At 49.8% G+C, this 19,454-nt stretch overlaps 1 protein-coding gene across 1 annotated transcript in view; it reads right to left on the bottom strand.

Moving 5' to 3' along the window:
* Positions 1 to 303: 303 nt before the first annotated feature.
* Positions 304 to 19,454, bottom strand: part of PARN (poly(A)-specific ribonuclease) — a 59,915-nt gene continuing 40,764 nt past the window's right edge. The window contains exons 22-24 of the mRNA XM_081169534.1: positions 15,854 to 16,046; positions 13,536 to 13,720; positions 304 to 1,263 (exon numbers count right to left, since the gene is read on the bottom strand). Of these exons, the coding sequence (XP_081025660.1) occupies positions 1,211 to 1,263; positions 13,536 to 13,720; positions 15,854 to 16,046 (431 nt within the window). The 3' untranslated portion in view covers positions 304 to 1,210. The remainder of the gene's footprint in view (positions 1,264 to 13,535; positions 13,721 to 15,853; positions 16,047 to 19,454) is intronic.

Below are 19,454 nucleotides of genomic sequence, written 5' to 3'. Positions count from 1 at the left end.
GGAACTTTTTAAAATAAAAAAAAATCTGGCTGGGAAAACCTGTTCCCTCTTCTACAGCTTGTGATGCAATCCTTATTAACCCTAAAATGGTTGGTTGTTGTTTTTTTTGCAAGGTGGGGGAACAAGAACATTGTGGTTTTTTGTAAACCTGCAGAATGTATTTTGTATAGTTAAGTTTTTACTTCTAGCTTCAGTACGTTGTATTCTTATTTTATTGCTATGGCTAGTGGCTGATGCAAATAAAATGTTCTTCTGATTCTGATTCAAAATTGTTCTTTAAAAGCACACACAGAGAGACCCAAGTCCTAAGAAAAAAAAAATCTTTAATTTTCACTTTATGGAAATACATTCCCCGCCCCCCATATTCTCATTTCCATGATACAAAAATGTTAAATATCAAACCAAGTTTATGAAATCTACCAAAGCAGATCTTTTGTTTTGTATTTTAAACTAAGGCTGGTTAATGTCGCAGGTCTCCATTTGTAGAACCCACAAAGTTAGGGGGAAAAGGGAGCAGGAAAAGGATGACCCCCCCCTCCCACCTCTATATAACACTCAAATACTTCCCGAATGAAAGGTGAGGTTGAGGGAAATAGTGCCCCCCCCAAAAAAAAGACAAGTCAAAGGATGTTAATTTAAGGGGCCGGGGGAGGAAAAGGGGTGGGTGGGGGTACAGATCCTAGAAAGAGAGGAATGAAAGGGAGTCAAGTGGCTGAAAGCATTTTGTTACTGGCCAACTTGCAACAACAGGTGAAAATCTGGACTAAAGACAACTTGCGTAGAAACCGCCCCCCGGCCCCCCCTTGATGGAGCAGCGGAGCAAAGTTACAACACACACAGGTTCTTCTTTTTGCGAATTTCACAGGGTACATGCCGTTTAAAGGTGATCAATACCAAACACTCAGTCTTCTAACATTTACGACGAGCAAAAAGTAAGATTTCAGGTTAAGCAACAAAGCCGACGCGTTACACGCACACATGTACGAAGGTGGGGGAGTGGCGGCAGCGATGATTGTTCCGTAGGGTTTTCTTTAATTAAAAAAAATTAAACTGATTGCTGAGAGACATCTTGCTTTTTATTCGTGTATATTAATATAAACGCGTGCCCCCCCACTTCGTTTTAAAATAAAGGGCAGCCCGGCCGAGGTGCGAGGGGCTGCAGATTCGTCCGAACTGGGAGTCTGCTTCGCGCTGGTGTCGTAGCCGGATGCTACCACGTGTCTGGAACGTCAAAAAGTTGGGTGGGCTGGGCCTGGAGGTCTTCTGGAGGAAAGCACATGACGCAGTGGTTATGGAGAGCATCCTAACAGCTGGGATAGCTCAGCTGGCAAGAGCACGAGATTCTGAATCTCATGGTTGTCAAGTTCGAGTCCTGAGTTGGGCAAAAGATTCCTGTACTGCAGGGAGTTGGACTAGATCAGCCTTTCTCAACCTGTGGGTCCCCAGATGTTGTTGAACTACAACTCCCAGCACCCCTAGCTAGCAAGACCAGAGAAGAAGAAGAAGAAGAGAAGAGTTTGGATTTGATATCCCGCTTTATCACTACCCGAAGGAGTCTCAAAGCGGCTAACATTCTCCCTTCCCTTCCTCCCCCACAACAAACACTCTGTGAGGTGAGTGAGGCTGAGAGACTTCAGAGAAGTGTGACTAGCCCAAGGTAGCTGCATGTGGAGGAGCAGGGAAGCGAACCTGGTTCACCAGATTACGAGTCCACCGCTCTTAACCACTACACCACGCTGGCTCAGGGATGATGTGAGTTGTAGTCCAAGAACATCTGGGGACCCACAGGTTGAGAACTGCTGGTCTAGATGATCCTCATGGTCCCTTCCAATGGCAATTCTATGGTCTCGTGTGTCAAAGCGGAAGAGCAGACTCTGCTCATGCCTGGGCAGGGATCCCGAGTAAGGACCAAGGCCGGGGAGCTCAGGGACCCTCAGAAGGCTCTGCCAAGTCTTCGTGTTATAAGATAATAAGTGGCACCTCGGTTTTTGAACGTAATCCGTTCCGGAAGACCGTTCGACTTCTGAAACGTTTGAAAACCAAGGTGCAAAGGGCGGTTTGCAAATTTAACTGGGAAAATTGAGAAAAACTCAGGGGAAGCCGTTCGAAAACGGAAGCATTTACTTCGGGTTTACGGCGTCCGGGTTCCAAAATGTTTGTCAACAGAGACGTTTGAAAACCAAGGTGCCACTGTATTTGTTTTAGTGCTTACATTGCAAGATGCTTTGGGAGCCTTGGCGAGCAGGTGATATATAGACCCAATCAATCAATCAATCAATCAATCAATATTTAGATAAATAAATAAATAAAGCTGGGTCTCAAACAACGTAATTTGGAAGGGTGTCAGGGCCTCATTTAGCCACAAAGCGGCACAGTGACGTTACGGACCGAGGATGGCTGTGGCTGTCATGGCCGCTGCCCTTTGGGTGTAAAAATGTGTCTTATAGTCAAGGGCGACTTGGGGCACGCAGGGCAGCTATGCAGAGCTTCCGTAACTAAAAGCAGCCTTTCCAAACCTGCTGCCCTTTCCAAAAGCAGCCTTTCCAAACCTGTAGTTGGGCTACAACTCCCAGCAAATGGCTGAGTGGGACTGGTAAGAGCAGAAGACAGGGAGGCCAACAGCAGGTGGCGCTAGAGCCAGCAATAGGCAGAACCACCGAATCCTAGTTTGGTCTCCGTCATCCTCCCTGCAGAGTCATACAGGAGGCAACCCTGAGACTAAGGAGGAGGAGGGTGGTTGTAAGTAGTAAGAAGGCAGGCTTGGCTTTGCCAGTTTGACAGGCCTGGAGGGAAGGAAAACACACCAGTGTCGGAATTGCTTCTCAGCCTGCGACAGCATTCAAGAACTTAGTGTGTGGGGATGACTGCTCAAATAACTGAGGAGCTGTAGTGTCAAGCACTAATACAACCACTTGGTCATTAGCGTTTTTAAAGCGGTGTACATAAAAATAAACCACACGGAAAATAAAACCGTTAAAACTCATCATAAAACAGTTATTCCAAACACTACCTGGAGTAAGGAAGTCACTATCATATGCCTGAAGCTCAGAGCCCATCTAATCTCGGTCAGGCAAGGGTCACTATGGTCAATGCATGGCTTCTAGTCAATATGAGCTGCATATCTGAGCCATGGGGGACGACCAACAGAGACTGTCCCAATATCTTAGTGACCAGGCAGGGATATAAGGGATCAGCTGGCTCCAACTTGCTAAGGGCCTTGTCAATAAATACAGGAACCTGAACCTGGCCTCGTAATATCTGGGCACCAAGCTTGTAAACTCCTGGGTTATGTGCTGGCGATATCCTGTTCCCATCAATAGTCTAGTTCCAGCATTTTGTAGCAGCTGGCGCTTCTGGATATGGTGCAACGGTAGCCTCACATGGAGCAGAGTGCAATAATCGAGACGTTTACAAGCCCTTCGGGACAAAGAGGCCTGCTATTCAGTCACATGTGGGCAGCTTGAATTATTCTCCCATTTAGTTGCAGTTTGCTTGTGCATAATGAGAAGCACAAAGGTGTCCTGGGTGACTGCTGGAGATGTGGAGAAAAATCAGGCACTTTCTACCATATGTGGTGGCAATGCAAGAAAATTGAGGTGTTTTGGGAGGACATCCATTTAGAATTACACAAAAACTGTTAAAAATCTTTTTCAATAAAAAACCAGAAGCTTACCTTCTGGGAATTACGGATTTGAACTTCCCTTAAAAAATAAAGGACATCTTTTTATATGCTACAGTGGCAGCAAGAGTCCTAACTGCTGCAATTTGGAAATCTGAAAAACTTCCATCTATGCAGGAATGAATTCAAAGATTGATTGAATATGCGGAACTAGACAGTTTCTCTGAAAAAATAAAGAACAAACCAAAACAGGTGTTTGTATCTAAATGGAAAGTCTTTAAAATATATTTGAAAAAGAATTATAGGAGCTTAAATTCCGTCGCAGCATTTGATTAACTTCAGTAGTAGCTTCAAGAATGATGTGAGACCTAAGATAAATTAAGATGCAGTTAAAAAAAGAGAGAGAAGCAGCTTGGCAGTGCTGAGTTGTGAGCAGACGTGTTGGAGGGCTGACACAAGATACCAGCATCACTGCTCAAAAAATCATAGAATCGGAGAGCTGGAAGGGACCATGAGGGTCATTTAGTCCAACCCCCAGCAATGCAGGAATCTTTCGCCTAACCTGGGGCTCGAACCCACGACCCTCGTGCTCTACCAACTGAGCTACCCAGCTGCCACAAATCAAACCTTTGCCAAGTACAGGGGTCTGCAACCTTTAAGACAAAAAGAGCCACTTGGACCCGTTTTCGAAGGAAAAAAACAACTGGGAGCCGCAAAACCATTGCGACATTTAAAACATATATATCTCCGGAGCCGCGATCTGACAGCGGGCGGGAAGGTGACGTTGGGACGGTGCGTTACTAACGCACGCACCGCCCCCATGCGACATCACAGCCAGTACAGCGCCCGCCACAGTGGGGAGTGTCGGGGCGCACAATGCGCCTCCTCCCCTCGCTAGTATCTGCCCCGGAGCCGCGGCAAAGGTGTAAAAGCCACATGCGGCTCCGGAGCCGTGGGTTGCTGACCCTGGCCAAGTAGAATCCTGCTGTACCCTAACCCTGTTTTGTGTTAACTAACACTGGCCTAGTCTGACACTAGAATTAAGTAAAGGTAACTTGTGCCTTTACTTTAACAATAAAGCTGGACCATAAAGAAGGCTGATCGCCAAAGAATTGATGCTTTTGAATTACAGTGCTGGAGGAGACTCTTGAGAGTCCCATGGACTGCAAGAAGATCAAACGCATCCATTCTGAAGGAAATCAGCCCTGAGTGCTCACTGGAAGGACAGATCCTGAAGCTGAGGCTCCAAGACTTTGGGCACCTCATGAGAAGAGAAGACTCCCTGGAAAAGACCCTGATGTTGGGAAAGATGGAGGGCACAAGGAGAAGAGGACGATAGAGGATGAGATGGTTGGACAGTGTTCTCATGTTTATGACTGGTTGCATTATTTTCAGGTTAATGAAATGTTTAAAAAAGGTATTAAAGAAAGGGGTTATGTAGAAAAAGATTCAAAGTTCCAGACAGAAGTGATAAATAATGATTGTAAAATTTTGTCAAAAATGTATAAAATACTGTTGGAATGGAATATGAAAGATGAGGAAGTTAAATCGGTAATGGTACAATGGGCCAAAGATTTTGGTTACAATATACAGTTTGAGGATTGGGAAAAATTGTGGAAGGAGAACTTAAGATTCACTGCTTGTATGGCACTAAAAGAAAATATTATGAAAATGTTCTACCGATGGTATATCACACCGGTAAAATTAGCAAAAATGTATAAGACGTGTAATAAGTGTTGGAAATGTAAGGAAACAGAAGGAACGTTTTATCACATGTGGTGGGAATGTAAGAAAGTGAAGGGATTTTGGGAGATGATATACAATGAAATGAAAAAGATGTTAAAATGTACATTTGTAAAGAAACCAGAGATTTTTCTTTTAGGGATTACAGGAAAGGAAATAAGAAGAAAGGACTTTAAACTTTTCCAATATGCAGTTACAGCAGCAAGAATCCTACTGGCCCAGAAATGGAAACAAGAAGAAATACCGACGGTAGAAGAATGGAGACTGAAGCTGACAGACTATGCAGAATTGGACAGATTAACTGGGAAAATTAGATATCTTCGAAACCAAAAGTTCATCGAGGACTGGGTGAAATTTGTTGATTATCTGAAAAGAACGTGTGATGTTGTCAGGGGTTTAGGTGCAGAGGCACGGGCAAGGGAGGAAACAGAGAGCGAAGGGGAGGAGACAGAGGAAAGGATGAGTGATGACGACGACCCGAGATCTCCCAGTCTTTCCAGTGAATCAGAGGATTCACAGAAAGGAGCACCAGTGGCCAGGGCAAGGGGGGAATCTAGAGAGGCACCCCAGGAAGATAGAGCCAGAGGAGACTCAGGGGGGAGCAGCTGGAAATCGGGACCAGCGTCACCGCCAGGAAGCAGGGAAGAGGAAAGGAGCCAGGGGGGAAGCGCTGGCAGCTCACCACAGGAGGGAGGGCAGGAGTCAGGAGTGGCCACACCTCCATCGGGGAGCGAAGAAACGGTTAAGAGGAAAGTGGAAGGTTGGGCGCGCGCGCCAAGTTCAAATGCAGAGGAAGGCGGCGCAGTGAGCAGCCCCGAAAGGGAACCAGGTCCTAAAGCCCGGCGCAAGGAGGCAGAAGGGTCCGGGTCAGCGTCAGAAGAATCCCGGAAGGAAGAAGCCCCGGGGGGTAGAGGGACCCAGAGGAGGACAGTCAGGAGGAAAAGGTGGAGCAAGGCTAGGATATTAAGTTGGTGCGCACGGGGCGGAGACTCAGACGGAGCCTCGCCGATCTAGCTAGTAGACGTAGAGTTGCAGACAGCAGCGTGAGAATGGAAACTGTAATTCAATAAAGACTTTTACTTAATGACCGCTGGCTAGCGTGATCCTCTGTGAGCTAGGATCTTGAAGCAGCTCTGACAGTAGGCTCCGTCTGCACATTGTGGGCATCTGCAGCCTCGAGGAGGGGAGAGAAACAGGCGCCCACTAGCGAGCTCACGAACGGCAGGAGACATGACGGCTGAGCAGCAGATAGAGGACCTCAGAAAAGCAGTGGCACAACTGAACGCCGAGGTTCTCGCATCCAGGAAGAGAGAGGACGAGGCAGCTGCCGCCTGCAGGGATCTCCAGGTCAGGTTAGACGTACTGGCAAAGCAAACACCCCGGCAGGAGGGAATTGGGTTGGCGAGACGGACAGGCGGACTGCTCTCTCACTTCGATGGGAACCTGCAACAGTATCCCAACTTTAGAGCCGACGTACTGTGCGCACTGCAACTGTTGCATAAAGACTTTAGAGATGAACAGGAGAGAGTGGGGTTCATCATGTCCCATCTGCATGGGGGGGCGAAAGCATGGTTGCGCAATTTATGGAGAGATAACGATCCGGCGCTCCAGAATGCGGATGCCTTTATTAAAGCGATGGATGGGTGTTTCTTATCAAGTATTGACATTGATCTTGCACGGAAGGAGGTGCATGGGCTGAGACAAGGGAGGGCCAGCGTCAGACAGTATCATGCCCGCTTTTTCGCCTTGGTCAGCGCCCTGGAATGGGACAGAGATTCGGCTCCTGTAAGAGACCTCTTTTGGGAGGGACTGCACAACTCGATTAAAGATGAGATAGCGAGGGGGGAGAGACCCCGAACCACCCAGGAGGTCGTTCAGAGGGCACTGGCTGTGGGGGTGAGGCTGGAAGGACGTCCGTGGAGCAAGGACGAAGGACGTGGAGGGCGCGAACCAGCCGGGGGCCCCTCCTTCTTTCCCAGAGAAGCAGCACGGGCGCAATCCACGCCTCCGCCAGGAGGAGGAGCCGAACCTATGGAGGTTGGAGGTGCAAGGGCTCAGTCAGCAACCAGAGCCCTAGCACCGGCAGCAGTGAAGGCGAAGCCTCCTAGAGGGACCAGGAAGTGTTACGTCTGTGAGCAGCCAGGGCATATGGCGAAAGAGTGTCCCCAGAGGCCCCACAAGCTTACTGCAGCCTCAGCAATGGTGACTGCAGCAACGCAGCAGGGAGGACCACAGCAGGGAAACGACAATGTCTGGCTGGAGGAAGAGGCACTGGGGCCCAGCCAGACGTGTTAGTGACGCAGTCCCCAGAAATTTTACAGCCAGTGAACCCCCTCCCGCCCAAACCAGTAGTGAGGCTCACAGCATCTCTCCAGCTGCCCAATGGAATCACCATGGACGTGCCAATCACCATCGACTCCGGCAGCAACGCGGACTTTATAGGGCAGGAATTTGTCGACAGGCACGCTGTGCAGTTGCTGCCGGCCACACTGCCCCTGCAGGTTGTCACGGTGGATGGCAGGGAGCTGCTAGGGGGGCAAGTGGTGAAGCAGACGCCACCAATGGTGATGCGACTTGGGAATCACAGGGAAGTCATCAGCTTCAACGTCACTCAACTGTCTGACACGCCCATTGTATTGGGTATGAGTTGGCTGGACAAGCACAGCCCAACGATGGCTTGGTTCCAGAGGCAGCTGGTCTTCGGCTCTTCCTTTTGTGCTGAACACTGCATCGTACCCAGGCAGGAAGGAGAGGAAGAGGAGTCACAGCTGCTGCTAGGCACACTGCAAGCGATTCCCCACAAGTACGCAGAATTTCTGGAAGTTTTCTGCGAGAAGGAGGCGGACAGGCTACCCCCTCACAGACCATATGACTGCAAAATTGACCTGCTGCCGGGGGCGGCGCTGCCTAAAGGGAAGCTGTATTCCATGTCTGAGGACGAACTGCAGGAACTCAAAGACTTCATCGATCATAATTTGGAGCGCGGTTTCATCCGGGAGTCTAAGGCAGTGGGGGGCAGTCCTGTATTCTTTGTTAAGAAGCGAGACACGCCCCAAAAAAGACTCGTAGTGGATTACAGGATTTTGAACAGTGTGACCAAGCCGTCGGACTTCCCCATGCCCCGCATCGACGACCTCCTGGCGAAGGTACGGAAGGGAAAGGTGTTCACCAAGTTGGACCTGCGGGGGGCGTACAACCTCATTCGCATGCGGGAAGGTGATGAGTGGAAGACAGCCATGTTCACGCCACTGGGTACCTACGAATACAGAGTTATGCCTTTTGGACTGCAAAATGGCGCTCACGTTTTTCAAGCATTTATGCATCACGTGTTGGCGGGACTTCTCTACAAGACGTGCGTCTGTTTCTTGGATGACATCCTGATCTTTTCGGAGTCGCAGCAAGAACATGACAAGCACGTCAAGGAAGTGCTGGGCAGGCTAAAGCAACACAGGCTCTACGCCAAGCTGGAGAAGTGCCAATTTGACGTGCCGGAGGTGGATTTTCTGGGCTACAAGCTGTCTGACAAGGGGCTCGCCATGGACAGCGCCAAGGTTCGAGCAGTGTTGGATTGGAAGAGCCCACGCAACCGGAAGGAGGTCCAACGGTTTGTCGGCTTTGCGAACTTCTATCGCAAGTTTATTAAGGGCTTCGCGATGCAGACGGCGGCCATCACTGACACCCTTAGCTCCAAGAAGAAGAAGTTCATCTGGACAGAGCAGGCGGAGCAGTCCTTTCAGGCCCTCAAGCGTCTCTTCGCGTCGGAAGAGCAGCTGCTTCATGTCAACCCCAGCATGCCGATGAGGGTGGAGACAGACGCTTCGGACAGAGCAGTGGGGGCGGTCCTGCTGCAGAAGGACCAGCAGGGCGTGTGGCGGCCGGGAGCGTTTTACTCCAGGAAGCTCAGCAAGTCCGAGCAGAACTACACCATATGGGACAGGGAGTTGCTGGCCATTCATGCAGCGTTCAAGGCGTGGAGGCACTTTCTGATCGGCGCCAAGCACACGGTGCAGGTTTGCACGGACCACAAGAATCTGGAACACTGGCGCACGGCACAGTTCCTGAACCAGAGGCAGATACGTTGGGCTGAGTTCTTTGCGGACTTCGACTTCCGAATAGAGTATGTCCCGGGGGACACCAACATCATGGCAGACGCTCTCTCCCGCAAGCCACAGTATCTGGAGGACGCAACACCAGCGGCCGCCATGCACATCTTTGCACCGACAGTGTGGGCGTGCGCCGCGGCGACCGTGGACCTAGAGGCGGTGCGGCGAGCGTTGCAGGGGGACTCCTTCGCACAAACGAAGATGGCAGAGGTGCGAGGGGGCAAGGCAGCGGCCAACGGTTTCCAGCTACGAGATGGATTGCTCATCCGTAAAGGGGCCATCTACGTGCCGGGTGACGAACTTCGAGCCAAGGTGCTACAGCAGCTGCACGACGCACCCACGGCCGGGCACTTTGGCAAGGAGAAGACGGTGGAATTAGTAGCCAGGGATTTCTGGTGGCCTGGAATGAGAGGGGAGGTCGCAGACTACGTAGCGAGGTGTGACACCTGCCAGAGGGCAAAGCCGGTGCACAAACCGCCGGCTGGACTGTTGGAGCCGCTGCAAACTCCGGTCGAACCTTGGGAAAGGGTGGCTCTGGACTTTGTCACGGATCTGCCCAGCTCAAGGGGCAAGACGGCAGTGTTGGTGGTGGTGGACCTGTTCTCCAAGATGGCGCATTTCATTCCGTGTGCTAAGGTGGCCACGGCAGAGCAAACCGCCAAACTGTTCATAGACCACGTGTTCAAGGTTCACGGTCTGCCACGGTCTATTCTGTCCGACCGCGGGCGGCAGTTCATCTCGAACTTCTGGCAGAAGCTGATGGGCTTCCTAAACGTCAAGATCAATCTGGCGTCGGCGAGACACCCGCAGACCAACGGGCAAGCGGAGCGAGCCAATGCCATCATGCAGCAGTACCTGAGATGTTATGCGAACCAACAGCCTGCGACGTGGGTGGATTACCTGCCGCTTGCAGAGTTTGCCTACAACAACACGAAGCACGTATCCACGGGCGTCACGCCGTTCTTCGCCAACAACGGGCGGCACCCTAGAACCTTCCCGGGACTGGAATGCAGGGGAGAAGGGGAGCCGCAGTCAGCAGATGCGTTCGCGTCGGAGCTGCAGGAAGTCCACGATCAGCTGCGGCGCCACCTGGAGCTGGCTAAACACGCATACAAGGTACAAGCGGACAAACACAGAAGGGTTGGCGAAGAGATCCACGTGGGAGACTGGGTCTGGTTAGCAGCCCACGCAGTGCCGGCCAGGTCGTTGGCCAAGAAGAAACTAGGGCATAAACAACTGGGGCCCTACCAAGTCGAAGAGCAGGTCAACCCGGTGGCTTTCAGGCTGGCGCTTCCGGAGGGTTCCAGAATGCATCCGGTGTTCCACAGATCGGTGCTCACTCCCTACAAGGCACCGCACAGGTTCCAGGAACCCGGAACGGCGCCGAGTCCGCTCAGAGAAGGAACGGGGCACGCGGGAGTGGCACAGGAGGAGCGCATCAACGAAGTCACGGAGATTTTGGACTCCAGATGGGGGGAAGAGGGAGTAGAATACTTTCTCGCCAGGGAGGGCACCCCGGCCAGTGCGAACAGCTGGGTGCCGGGCTACGCTTTAGACGAACCTCTGCTCAAAGACGAGTTTCATGCCCTCTTCCCACATAGACCTATGCCAGCGGACCTTTTCGACGACTGGCTTTTCACGCCCACGCTTTCGGACAGCACGTTCCGGGGGTTCGACTCGGACGAGGAACCGACACGAGACGTCCGTTCCCCGGAGGGGTCACCCTCGGGATCTGTCTCAGAACCCTCGTATTGGTGGGACGATAGGCCGGAGGAGCAGTTCCGCAGGAAGTGGCTGGACTGTTCCGGCCGAGCAACGCCGCCTGGAGGAAGTGCGGGAGAGACGGACATGGACATTTTCGGGGACGACCCTGGTTTCGAGCACGGCGGCACAGAGATGGAAGAGGAGGTGACTGTCGTCAACGAGAGCAGGGAGGAAGACCCGGAAGAGTTCCGATGGAGGCCTGCCACGGGAAGCGACCGATATCCGACGTTCGTCCCTTTGCAACAGCAGCCCCCAGCTCCAGCACCGGAAGGAGGGGAGGGGGGACTGGGGGGCTTCGAGGGGGGGATGGATGTCAGGGGTTTAGGTGCAGAGGCACGGGCAAGGGAGGAAACAGAGAGCGAAGGGGAGGAGACAGAGGAAAGGATGAGTGATGACGACGACCCGAGATCTCCCAGTCTTTCCAGTGAATCAGAGGATTCACAGAAAGGAGCACCAGTGGCCAGGGCAAGGGGGGAATCTAGAGAGGCACCCCAGGAAGATAGAGCCAGAGGAGACTCAGGGGGGAGCAGCTGGAAATCGGGACCAGCGTCACCGCCAGGAAGCAGGGAAGAGGAAAGGAGCCAGGGGGGAAGCGCTGGCAGCTCACCACAGGAGGGAGGGCAGGAGTCAGGAGTGGCCACACCTCCATCGGGGAGCGAAGAAACGGTTAAGAGGAAAGTGGAAGGTTGGGCGCGCGCGCCAAGTTCAAATGCAGAGGAAGGCGGCGCAGTGAGCAGCCCCGAAAGGGAACCAGGTCCTAAAGCCCGGCGCAAGGAGGCAGAAGGGTCCGGGTCAGCGTCAGAAGAATCCCGGAAGGAAGAAGCCCCGGGGGGTAGAGGGACCCAGAGGAGGACAGTCAGGAGGAAAAGGTGGAGCAAGGCTAGGATATTAAGTTGGTGCGCACGGGGCGGAGACTCAGACGGAGCCTCGCCGATCTAGCTAGTAGACGTAGAGTTGCAGACAGCAGCGTGAGAATGGAAACTGTAATTCAATAAAGACTTTTACTTAATGACCGCTGGCTAGCGTGATCCTCTGTGAGCTAGGATCTTGAAGCAGCTCTGACAGATGTGCAAACAACACTAGTGGGGTTTCAAGAAGCACTGTGAAAGTTGAGATATATTGTTAGAAAGAAATAGAAGTGGGAGGGAAGGTTAATGGCAATATAAACCGAAGAAATGTGTAACTGAGAGGTAAATATGGATGATTGTCAGAGAAGCTGAAGGAAGTCCAAACAGAGTTAAATTTGTGGAAATTTTGATATGATTGTTTATTTGTGTTGGAAAATTAATAAAAATTATTTTAAAAAAAGAGATGGTTGGACAGTGTTCTCTAAGCTACGAACATGAGTTTGACCAAACTGCGGGAGGCAGTGGAAGACAGGAGTGCCTGGCGTGCTCTGGTCCATGGGGTCACAAAGAGTTGGACATGACTCAACGACAACAACAAACTTGTGCCTTTGCTAAAGTGAAATTAGCAAATTAGCAAATGGTGACAGCAGTCACGAAATTAAAAGACGCCTGCTTCTTGGGAGAAAAGCAATGACAAACCTAGACAGCATCTTAAAAATTAGAGACATCACCTTGCCAACAAAGGTCCGTATAGTAAAAGCTATGGTTTTCCCAGTAGTGATGTATGGAAGTGAGAGCTGGACCATAAAGAAGGCTGATCGCCGAAGAATTGATGCTTTTGAATTCTGGTGCTGGAGGAGACTCTTGAGAGTCCCATGGACTGCAAGAAGATCAAACCTCTCCATTCTGAAGGAAATCAGCCCTGCGTGCTCACTGGAAGGACAGATCCTTCCAGAACTGAGGCTCCAATACTTTGGCCACCTCATGAGAAGAGAAGGCTCCCTGGAAAAGACCCTGATGTTGGGGAAGAATGAGGGCACAAGGAGAAGGGGACGGCAGAGGACGAGATGGTTGGATGGTGTTCTTGAAGCTACCAGCATGAGTTTGATCAAACTGCGGGAGGCAGTGGAGGACAGAAGTGCCTGGCGTGCTCTGGTCCAGGGGGTCACGAAGAGTTGGACACGACTCAACGACAACAACAAAGTGAAATTACTGCTGCTGGCTTATTGTAGCGGCCGGCCACAAATGCAGAGCTGTCAAATGCTGTGGCAGACTAAGAAGCACCTCTAGCACCAGTGTGTTTCTCTCCCCCCCCCCCCATCCAGCCCTACCAAACCGGCAGAGCCAAACTCACCCCACAAGCACCACCCACTAAACCTAAATCCATGCAGAGCTTAATCAAGCTCTCTGCGGCACCAGACGTGCTGATTTATCAACACACCTACGTATTCTACCTACCTGCTGAGGCATGTTCCCTTTTGGCTTTCTTGAACTTCTTGGCTTTTTTCTTCCCCTCTTCCAAGGGCTCCGCAAAGGAGTCTGGGGGATCCTCCTGCATCTCGCTCTCTTCCACGTCGTCACAGCCACTCTCCTCTTGAATGGGGCTCATGCTTCTCTTCCCCACGGTGCTGGTAGCTGAAAAACTGGGGCGGGAAAGAGAGAAAAGAGGACGTTCTCAGGTTCTCATGCAGAAGTCTGCTTTTGCCGCCTCCTCCCCCAACACCCAAATCCCTTTTCCTTCTGTTTTGTTATATATATATATATATATATATATATAATTAAATTTTCTGTTTTACAATTTAAAATACTCATTTTACATCCTTAAAATACCGACTTATTTCCCTTCTTCTCTTTCCATTTTGCATTTTACATACCATAAATCCCTGCATATTTTACAAAAATGATACCATTCAGTATTCCATTATATCAAAAGTTATTTACACTGTTGAATTTATCTGAATGCTGCCAGCGTTTTCAGCTATACACAATTATTTCCCATATATTCAATAGATGTTTTCCAGTCTTCTTTAAACGTATGTTTAAAACTGTAACATGGTTCCTTATATTTTCCATTGATTTCAGTTTGGGTGGTCCCCCCGCCCCCGTAAAGTACAGCAATTCCCTTTTAGGTGGCCACTGTCTATCCATATTAACTCTCTTAAGTGTAATAGCCTTGACAGGAGATAGCAGTTTTCCTTTCCAGCAGATTTTTATATTTCTCCCTAAATCCTTTTTCCTTACATGTCATGTAAGGACATATTTCTAAGCCATTCTGGGAGCCCTTTCAGCTGAAGAATGGGATGAAAATGTTTAAAATAAAATCAGTGATTCTTGCACAGAATTACCAATTGAACAAGATGGGATGAAGTCAATGTACTGGCTCTGAGGATTTTTTTCTCCCTACAATCAAGCTTTGTGAAATAAATAAAACAGGAGAAGGTTCACATGACCTTTGTTCCAAAACAGCCACGCTGATTGCTGGTTCATTCACAAGCTTAGTTCAAGGTGCTCACATTAAGTGTTTAAAGCCTTAAATGGCTCAGGTCTCAGATATCTGAAAGGTTGAATCCTTCCCTACAGGCCGTCTCAGGTATCAAGACTGGCAGAGGAGGACCTCTTGGTAGTTCCGACACCCCTGGAATTTTGGGAGGTGGCGGCTCAGGATAGAACATTCCTCTGTGGGAACCCCTAATCTGCATAAACCCCGCCCCTGCACAGGTGTGTTGAGCCTCTTCATTGGACAGCTTCCACTGAGTGCTGAAGACACACCCCTTTACCCTGACAGCTATACAGTGGTACCTCGGGTTAAGAGCTTAATTCATTCCAGAGGTCTGTTCTTAACCTGAAACTGTTCTTAACCTGAGGTATCACTTTAGCTAATGGGGCCTCCTGCTGCCGCTGCACGATTTCTGTTCTCATCCTGAAGCAAAGTTCTTAACCCTGAAGCGTATGTAACCTGAAGCGTATGTAACCTGAGGTACCACTGTAATAATAATAATAATAATAATAATAATAATAATAATAATAATAATAATAATAATAATTTATTTCTACCCCGCCCATCTGGTTGGGTTTCCCCAGCCACTCTGGGCGGCTTTCAACAGAACATTAAAAACAGAATAAAACTTCAAACATTAAAAACTTCCCTAAACAGGGCTGCCTTCAGATGTCTTCTAAAAGTCAGATAGTTGTTTATTTCCTTGATATCTGATGGGAGGGCACCACCACCGAGAAGGCCCTCTGCCTGGTTCCCTGTAACCTCAATTCTCGCAGGGAGGGAACCGCCAGAAGGCCCTTGGCGCTGGACATCAGCTTAGGCATTTTGCTTCGGGGACCCGCCTCTCTTGTTCCACGTGAAACGGTTTTACCTGTTTTATAACTGCAACGGCTGTATCTGTTTTTATAACATTGTTGTAATCTGCCCTGGGACTTATCGTAGAGTGGATCATCTAATTGCAACCGCAGGAGAATCTCAACTAAAGAGCCCATGACAGATGGCCACCGAACCTCTGCTCAAAATCCTCCAAAGAAGGAGAGCTCGCCACCTCCGGAGGGAATCAAACAGCTCTTACTGCCAGAAAGCTCTCCCTGCTGCTTAGTCGGAATCTCTTTTCTTGTAACTTGAAAGCCACGGGTTCGAGTCCTACCCTCCGTGCCAAAGGGTGGGTGTGAAATCTTACAAATGGGGATACCTGGGTATCTTCGAAATGCATGGAAAATTGATTCTCTCTCACCTGTCTTTCAAAGGCGCAGGCAGTGAAAAAAGTGCCTCTCACCTGTTCGGGTTGTAATACCGGTTTTGAAGCACGTACGGAGCAGCCTGTGTCTTCAGCCGCTTTCCCTCCATCTCCTTCCAACCATCTTCCGTCCATTTCCTCTTGCCCTGCCTCTTCTCCTCGTGCTTCTTCTCCACGTATTCTGCATAGGTCTGGATTCTGTAGCTTTCGGCGTACTTGCTGGTGTTTACGGCTGCAGGATGCAAAGGGACAGCTAGTTAACACTGAAGCAAACTGGAGCCAGGAGAAATCTCTATTCGCCAGCCACATTCTATTTACAGCCGTACCTTGGAAGTCGAACGGAATCCGTTCTAGAAGTCCGTTCAACTTCCAAAACGTTCGAAAACCAAACTGCAGCTTCTGATCGGCTGCAGGAAGCTCCAGCAGCCAATCAGAAGCTGCAGAAGCCCCGTCGGACATTCAGGGTCCAAAAGAACGTTCGCAGACCAGAACAATCACTTCCAGGTTTGCGGCGTTCGGGAGCCAAAACGTCCAAGTTCCAGGGCGTTCAACAACCAAGGTACGACTGCATTTAGATTGTTTCTATACCATTTTACAGGTGTTTTTTTTGGGGGGGGGCAAGGGAGGAAATCTCTTAAGAGGTTTACAGCACCTCTGGAAACATTAGAAAGGCAACACTGCAGAATATCTGACTACAGAGGCCCCTTCTCCCAAATATAAGCACCGAAAGAAGGAAGTCGAGGTTGGAACAGGACATTGCAAAGGCTCATCAAATAACAAATAAATCCAATATTCCAAGAAGCAAAATGAGCAGCAAAACAAAGCAGCCTTTTAAATGTCGGAAGCATTACGAAGTAAAAAATCACGTACAAAAATGCCACATTAGAGCAGGGATGGGAAATCTCAGGATCTGATCCAAATGCATCCCTCCAGGGTGCTGGGAATTGTAGCTCAGTGAGGGTGTCTCCTAACAACCCCCCCCCCACCATTCCATAACCAACCCTGGATCGCTCATTGTTGTTTCTAGCACTGAGGTCTGCCCTGCTGAAAGGTCTTATTTAAGCAAATTTACTTTTTCTTAACTACAAAAAGGTAATGCAAATTGTGCTATATGGTCTACTGCAGAGCTTTCGAAACTGTGCGTCGCAACACATTAGTGTTTCGGCTAAAGTGTGTAGTTGTGTGAACGCTCCCCGTGCGCTTCCCGGGTCTGGAAGGGGGTTAGTTTAACCTTGCTAGCAAAACTGAATTGCCGTGTCACGAAATGGTGCAAAACTGAATTACTATGTCGCGAAATGATGTGTGTCTAAAAAGTGCGTCACCAACATGAAAAGTGTGGAAAGCTCTGGTTTATTCAGTTCTGCTCAGATGGAACAACCCCCAGCCCTGTAGCCTAAAGACGGTGAGTCTTTTTTCTCAATCTGCAGGGAGCGTTTGTGAGAAACACCCTCTGAACCCACACCCTTTAAAAATATTTCTTTGTAGCCAACCTTTTCCTTGATTTTACTCCAGGTCTTGTGCAACCCAATGTATTACCTGGAAACACGAGTTGCCCTCATCTATTCCTGAATTTTGAATCTTTGGCTAATGACGACACATTTTCAGTTTGCACACAGTTTTCCACCCCTTTCCACAATAAATCTATGATTTCTTAACAGCTGTGCTAATGTCTTAAGACTTATACCACATCCCACGCCGTATGATTAAAGCACATTTATTCCACTTTGAAGATTCATGGCTTCTTCTTCTTCTTCCCCAGCCCAGAATCCTGGGAACTGCCATCTATTACTATATTTATATTTAATTTATATTGTTGTTATAACACCTTTCATCTGAGGACCACAGGATAGCTTACGATAGAAAAGCAAAAATATGTAACATAGTAAGAAACAAAAACAATACCCTCCCCAATTTTAAATCCCTATAAATCTTTGGCACGGGGGAGCCGTGACTCTTTAAAGTGGAATCCAAGTGCCTTAGAATTATTGAATTGTAGAGTTGTGAGGGACTCCAGGGAACACCCGGTCCACCCCCTGCAGTGCAGGAATCTTTTGTCCAACACAGGACTCGAACCCACAGCCCTGAGATTAAGAGTCTCGTGCTCTAACCGACCGAGCTATCCCTCACGTGTGAGGTGGATGTTGGGGCTGGCCCCACACATTTCGGCACCTGAGGCGAGCCACAAAATGGCGCCCCCTAGAAGGGAAGAAGGTGTGTGTCGGGGGGGGGGGAGTGAAGATCAACACAGGGAACATGGTGGGGGTGGGATCAGATCAACCTTACCCAGCAGTTTGTAGGGGAAACGCAGAGGACCGCTGGAATTTCGAGGAGTTAGGTGACATGTCTCTTTCCCTTTACACCTCTGGTTTAAAGTTTGCCGATTCATGCTGGTACAGTGGTGCCCCGCAAGACGAATGCCTCGCAAGACGGAAAACTCGCTAGACGAAAGAGTTTTTCGTTTTGGAGGTGCTTCGCAAAACAAATTTCCTATGGGCTTGCTTCGCAAGACGACAATGTCTTGCAAGTTCCTGCTGGTTTTTTCCCTCCCCCCTTTTTCTAAGCCGCTAAGACGCTTATCAGCTGATCCGATCAGCAGATAAGCCGCTAAAAGCCGCTAATAGCGCTAATCCGCTAATCCTTCAATGGGCTTGCTTCGCAAGACGAAAAAACCGCTAGACGAAGAGAATCACAGAACGGGTTCTTTTCATCTTGCGAGGCACCACTGTATAACTTGTTTTCCACACACCTGTGTCAGGTGTTTCCTGGGTCTCCTGTGTTCTGATTGGCTAGTGGGGAGGATACCCTGTTGCAGGGAATTGGGTTGGAGACTCTCAGCTGCTCCGCATTCCTGTCGAGTCGCACCCGGGGTCCTGGGCTGATCATGAGTGATGCCCGCTAACCAGGTGCCGTCAATCAAAGTTGGCTATAGAAGCTGTAGGTTGAAGGGGATCACAGAGCTTCTTCACAGGTCGAGGTACCCAATCTAGTCTGGCCCCCCACAAGGTCTGAGGGTCAGTGGGCCAGCCCACGGCTGAAAAAGTTTGCTGACCCCTGCTATAATTTGTGTTTTGTATGCCTGCTGCTATCTGTTAACCTTATGCAAATAAAGCCTTACTTCTTCTTCATCCACTGGTGTGCTTATTGGCTTCAGATCCGGAGAACCTTGCCCTTGACAGAACACAGCTGAAGTGGGAATCTAAGGCCTGCTCTGAATCACACTGGGTGGGTGCAGAGTCCGGGAGACCGAAGAGGGGAGCTCCCTCCATTTCTTCCCTAGGGATGGGAGGAGACTAGCAGCACCTCCTGTTTACGAAAAGGTGGCTGTAGAGGAGGCGTGGAGGCGGCGGATCTAGGCTCTAAGGAGTGCGCTGCAGCTGCTGCTACCACTGTGGCAGAAATAGCTGGTGACGCGCTCCTTGGATCTGCTGCCCCGTGGATTCTGCCGCCTGAAGTGCTCACCTCGCCGTGCCTCATGGGTGGGCCGGCCCTGGCGGATGCGACCCTAATATTCTGAGGACTGGCTGTGCCGACTGGGGCTCCACTCCCCACTCCTGATTCGACCTGTGTGTGTGTGTGCGTCCAAATTTTTAAAATTCTAGTAACATTTTGGCTAGCAACTTCCTCCCTCCCTAGGTTAGCA

This window comes from Podarcis bocagei, assembly GCF_964188305.1.
Source record: "Podarcis bocagei genome assembly, chromosome: 14".
Classification (NCBI taxonomy): Eukaryota; Metazoa; Chordata; class Lepidosauria; order Squamata; family Lacertidae; genus Podarcis; species Podarcis bocagei.
The sequence above is the reverse complement of the archived record's forward strand: the minus strand, read 5'-3'. Positions and strand labels throughout refer to the sequence as shown.